Source organism: Protomyctophum parallelum (assembly GCF_964188405.1).
Source record: "Protomyctophum parallelum genome assembly, chromosome: 4".
Lineage (NCBI taxonomy): Eukaryota > Metazoa > Chordata > Actinopteri > Myctophiformes > Myctophidae > Protomyctophum > Protomyctophum parallelum.
In genome coordinates, this window is record NC_139700.1 from 27,807,960 (window position 1) to 27,814,076 (window position 6,117).

A 6,117-nucleotide genomic window follows, 5' to 3' on the forward strand; every position below is an offset into this window, starting at 1 on the left:
GTGTGATGCTAACACGCTAACACCATTAGCATGGTCTGCCTTGGTCAAATAAAAAACGGGCAATCTAGACACACAAGGTTACATGAGTTTATAATGTTATATCGTGTGTTTCTGTGGTAAACAACTCACGTTAGGTCGTTTATTTGCATTAAATTTCCACTCGCCCATATAAATAAAAAGCAAGATGGCTGCCGTCAACTTGCGTCAAGTCATGCCATTGGCCAGTTAAAGAAGCCGGGATCTTCCCCAGCTTCCGTCATTGCTCAGTTAATGAAGCCTGGAGCGCCGTCAATGGTGGATTAATGAAGCCCCCTCCTGTGATTCGTCAGTTAATGAAGCTCGAAGCCCCGTGAATGGTTAGTTAATGAAGCTCCTTGCAGTCTTTCAGGGGCTGGGTAGCGCTATTTCGGCTTGTAAGTGTCACATCCAGAATATATTTTTCAATGTATTGTTAGTTCTTAAACAAATAAACTCATACAGTTTTCCCCCAGTGAGATCAGCCTGGGAGTCATACGGTTTTCTGTACCTCATTTGACCTGCTGAAAACCGGTTCCATTTGTACACTGTCAAAGTCACTAACTTAATACTATCAACATCTATCTATTCTATAGATCCTCTACAACAGTGGTTCCCAAACCTTTTCTTGTCAAGGACCCCCGAATTTACACTTTATTAGCCTGTGGAACCTAACCCTAACCCGGCTATAATCCATGGTCAAAAACGATTAAAAACGAGGATTTGAAAAAAGACAAAATCACTTCCAGACCATGGGCTATAGTCCATGGTGTCGGAGTGATTTTCGTCCTCAAAAATGATGAAAAACGGCATGCTACAGTACCCTAACCCTAACCCTTGATCGTATGAGATAGTAATGTAGGACTCTACAGATCGAGTGCTATCCAGTCATAAAAGTTGAACACTTGAAGAAACTACTACAGAAAACTGGAAACACCGCCAATGTGGCGCACTGCATCCTATCCGTAGGAATGAACAATCGACAGCAGGTGACAACAGAGACAGGACGGAAGACAATGAGGGCGGACACAAGTGTGGCCTACATGGGTCACATATAATTCGCCCAGCTGGTACCCACTTAAGGCCCAATCAGATCCCAGTTCAAACCCATATAGGCAAACACAGGTGGCGCTCACATGGTTCTGAAATAAAATGGCCCATTTGGATACCACCTAAGATCCAGTTAGAAACCCACGTAAGCCCATATGGGCTAACACGGGTGGGCCCTTTGTGAAAACTGGGTGCATGACTGCACGGCCCACTTGGAACCCATGCCCATAGCCCATGTCAAAACCCTATTGGGCCCAGATGGACATGTTAGCTGGGTGGTCTCTGAGTGATGTTCGTCTTTTTTTCAAATCCTAAAAAAATATGAAAAACGGCATGCTACAGTACCATAACCCTAACCCGGCTATAATCCATGGTCAAAAATGATTTTGTCTTTTTTTCAAATCCTCGTTTTTCCAGACCATGGGCTATAGTCCATGGTCTCGGAGTCTCGGAGCCTAACAAATAAATAACCTACAAATTAAATGGTGGTCTATGGTACCAGACACCATTTGTTTTTCAAACAGTACAGTACGTATTATACATGCAAAGTACTATTACTACTTACTAGCAGTTTTTCACACGATTTAAGGAAACGGATGACAGAAAGATACAAAAAAGAGAGAAAAGCATGACTATAAAGTTAAAATAAAATGTTGATATTTTTTTGTCCAGTAGTTTCAAGTGGGGAGAAAAAAGTAATCATCCATAGTAATAGGCTAAATAACAAAATAATAAAACAATGCAAGAAACCAATTTAAGCTTAAAGTTGTTGCTTGTGCAAAATAACTGGAAACAAAAGTAGGCCTGGTTTCCAGCCCATAGACCCCGCCCTATAACAAATCGTCGTTGTAGTCACGGAAACAGTTGACAGCGTGACGTCAGATTAATGTATATAGGAGAATAGAACAGAGAATCGCATTTGTACATCATAGAATTATAAGTAAGGAGTTATCTAAAGGTAGCTTTTGGACTCAAGCAGTGACCAGCAGCTTCCTCCCCAGCCCTATACAGTCAGTTCCCACAAGCTATTTATGCTATTTCCTCAAATAGGACAGTGAACAGGATTAGTGAAGCTACGGTTGCACCCTTTTTACCGGCAATATTTAGGTGACGGACCTGGAAAAATGACTTCCTTCCGGTGGCCACTGTCAACATGTGAAACAAACAACATGGCTGCATCACCTTCCTCAAACGAGGAGATCATATTATTATCAACTCTGATCGGCTTGTGCGACGGGGAGCTGCTGGACACCAGGCATCATCATCACTCGTCTTCTTTCTCCACCAACAAGATTGGGGACTTGCCGGACACCGTGCCCGCGGTGTGCTGGCAGCATCCCCGCTGCAGTGTGTGCGAGGCGGCGCTGGTGCATGTGGTCCAGATCTACTGTCCGCTGCACTCGTCTCCATATCATAGATGCATACATGTGTTTGCGTGCTGCAGTCCCTCCTGCAACGGGAGACAAGACACCTGGAAGGCTGTGCGATCTCAGTGCCTAGAGACCGACTTGAAAGCTACAAAAACCCCAGTGGTGGAAGGTAATGTACTGTTACAATTTCAAATCGGATATATTTTTTTGAATATACCCAGTACTAGTAGCCTACTTTTAAGTAGAAATGTAACTTTTACTTTAGTAACATTTGACCTAGCCTAAGACTTAGGCTCTCATAGATGTATTTATCGATTCATGTCAGAATCGATAAATACATCTACGAGAGTCTAAAGTTTAGCCCTGGTGGCACAAAATAGCAGATTGTAGATCTATTTATGTGTGACAAAGTGATTTGGTGTAGACTGAAAAGCCTACGCAAGTCCAGTATATGATGGAGGACAATTTTACAATGAATTCACATCTCCACGATATCATTATTTTGGTGGCATAATTGTATAATACATGCATCCCTATGTTTGTGCCGAATCTGGGGGAATCAGAATCAAAAGTGGCGCTCCCTCTGTGTTGTGCCCATGGGCATGTAATGATTATGGTCCCATCCCTCCAACCAACCCATGGCAGCAGTGAATGGTCTTCCAGTGAGCAGCAGCACAGACTGGTGTGAAGATGCTGATGACTGGGGCATGGGCGATGAAGACCCCCCAACACACCCCCACAATGCAGCACCAATACACACAGGTATATCCATCATATCGATATATGCCATAACACCAATTAATTTAAAATCACTGCATATGGAGCCAGGCTGCCAGAGTGTATGGCATTTTTTAAATGATTATACAAAATAAATGCTTTTGGACATACAAAGGTTAATTCCAATTGTGTTGTGTTCTTGTTCATATTATCCAGCTGCAGAGTTGGAGATCAAGGCCCCTATAGCCGTTGAGTGTGATGTCAGCGAGCAGCTAGAGGATCTGAGAGTGACTGAGCAGCAGAGTGTTCCTGTCCTTCGTCCATTCTACATCAGTGTGACGGAGGAAGATGACCTGCATGCACAGCAAGGTTTTGTTTTGACTTTGTTTTCAATTTCGTTATTAATTGAATTTATTTTAAAAGAAATACAACACAATAGAACTTAAGCCCAGGATATCGTCTTTGTTGGGAGGGAGCATCATTATCTCAAAGTTACCTTTCAGGATTCAAATGAAAAAATGGCAAAAGCATATCTACAAGCTCAAAACGTGTCGATTCGCTCTGCTTTTCGAGCTTGTGGATCTGCTACTTTTTATGTTTTTGTCGGACGCTGCTGTTAGCATGATCAAGTAGGGCATTAACTTACTAAATACTAATATATTTATATAAAAAGATGTTTCTGCCCTACAGAAACGATATACACAGTACACACAAGTGTAATGAAACACTTTCCTGAAAATATATTAAATAAATAGTCCAATAATGAACATAATAATGACCCTGGGTGCAGAGGATGTCTTGGAGCATCATGTACGGCAGCTGTTGAAGGAGTACGAGCGAAGAGAAGGAGTGAGAGTGGGGGAACTGGACGACTGCGACGCTGGTGGAGACGGAGAGAAGTATGAGAAGGCCAAAGCCAGACACGGTGATGCCGTCTTCTCTAGGTCAGTAGTTCTCAAACCATTTTGGGCAAACAAACATTTTGATAAAACACAATTTAATTGTTAATCAGTTTTCATGATGTCGTTCTTCTCCAGGTTCATGAAGAAGATCTCCATCTGTCCGGAACAAATCCTACGCTACAGCTGGAACGGCAAACCTCTCTTCATCTCGGAGCCTCCTTCTAACATGAGCCAGATGGTTCCTCCCTGTAGCTCCTGTGGAAGCCCCAGGACCTTTGAGTTCCAGCTAATGCCTGCTCTGGTGAGCCTGTTGCGGGCTAAAGACTCTACCACCACAAACTGTGACCCGGCAGCGGTGCTGGAGTTTGGAACCGTGCTGGTGTATACGTGTAGGAACAGCTGCTGGCCCTCTGGCTCCAGCAACACGCCTCGAGAAGAGTTCCTTTTTGTCCAAGCAGACCCTGACCAGAAATTCTTTAAGTGACTCAATGTCAGGTCCGGGAAGACCACCATGGTTCTAAATTAGCCTGAAAACCAGACGAATCTGCTGCTACAGAAGAATGAATAAATAAATATATCTCTCTAATGATATTAGTCTGACCATGCTAGGCTAGTTCCAAATCAGTGCAACGTTACCCATTTGGTCTGCTGCAGACAGATTAATACCCTTGTTTTTAATATTTAAGTAATTCATGAAATAGGATTTTTTTTCTACTTCAACTGGACAGAGCTGCCTTGGACCCTCTTTTAAGTTCGCCACCTTATATCTCCTTCCACAGTGACATTGACTCAAGGTATAGAACTTTTTAAGAACTCTTGTGCTTTGCCAGATTAAAACCGGTGTTTCCCACACTGGACAAATGTTTTATGAATCCTGAGTAAATGATGCCCTTTTCAGTTTTCACCTTTGTCAAACTGGGTCACATCCACTGCACTTATGTTATGCTTGGAGCAACACCACAGAATGTCATATTTGGCGGACATTTTGACCACATTTTTCCTTTTATTGTCGATGGCAAATATGAGACGTGTGGGGACAAGATGACGTAATTCTTTCCCTTCCTTGTCAATGGCATTTAATGTTTGTGTTGCGGACATTTTGTGGGGACAAAAGCTGTATATAGGAGGGGCTAGCGCCCCTCAAAGAGATTTACATATCATGCAGTGTTGTCAAATGAAGGGTGCACATCAGGGTTAATGTTACTTTGAGGTTCAGGTAAAGGGAATACTACCGGTTAGCCCTGATGAAGGCTGCTATAGGTGGAAACATGTTGGTTTAATAAAGAGTCTTCTCTTAAATATTTGGAATGCTCTGGATCTCTCTTTTTTTTGAGTGGTGCAACCACTCCCTTACGGAGCTGTGTGTGGCTGGCTGGCTGCCTGGGTGGGTATGAGCACGAAAATAGCTTGGTTGTTTTTCACCACCTGTGGATGTTCCGGAGACCCCCACATGGTAACTGTCATTTCTCTACCGTTTTGGACGTGGGGTGGCTCGCCGGAACCCTGGCCGTGGTCCTGTGGGTCTGGAACTTCCGGGGTCCCCCACACGGAGTTGCTGCACCACTCACTTCACACGGGTGTGATTTTTTTTGTTGACAATCGTTGTCCAGGAGCAGCACCTTAATACTTTTACATCTTTTATACCTGCACGGCTCCGTTGAGCACCTGGTTGTTTGCTTGCCTCTAAAGGGAATACTAGTTGAACTTTAGGAGTGGCGTCTGTTAACACAGTGGTTCCCAAATGTTTTCATGTCAAGGACCCCCAAATCGACATTCATTAGGCCGCGTTCCAATTGTATACTCTGAGTTACAAGTTACATAAGGGTCCATTTGGTTCCTAATTTAGCTAGGGACCCCCTGGAACTCCCTCAAGTACCCCTAGGGGTCTCTGGACCCCACTTTGGGAGCCCATGTGTTAACAGACGTGGGGTACTGGGCAGCGGCTGGAAGGAACTGTGAGAGACAGACAATACTTTCCTTGATTAGTTTAAATGACCTTACCACTGCCAGTACAAATAAAAGATCAAAGTGGTGTTCTCCACACCTTCCTTTTTGTGCACAAA

The 6,117-nt window shown here is 43.6% G+C and overlaps 1 protein-coding gene across 2 annotated transcripts; it reads left to right on the top strand.

Annotated features, from left to right (window-relative positions):
- Positions 1-2,012: 2,012 nt before the first annotated feature.
- pdcd2l (programmed cell death 2-like) lies at positions 2,013-4,890 on the top strand. 2 transcript variants are annotated; one of them, XM_083763555.1, is made up of 5 exons: positions 2,013-2,604; positions 3,081-3,197; positions 3,369-3,521; positions 3,943-4,096; positions 4,190-4,890. In XM_083763555.1, the coding sequence occupies exons 1-5, from the start codon at positions 2,190-2,192 to the stop codon at positions 4,536-4,538; spliced, it is 1,188 nt and encodes a 395-aa protein (XP_083619681.1). In that variant the 5' UTR covers positions 2,013-2,189; the 3' UTR covers positions 4,539-4,890. The 2 variants fall into 2 exon arrangements, with proteins under 2 accessions (XP_083619681.1, XP_083619682.1); XM_083763556.1 differs by having other exon boundaries at positions 3,084-3,197; positions 4,190-4,888.
- Positions 4,891-6,117: the final 1,227 nt, after the last annotated feature.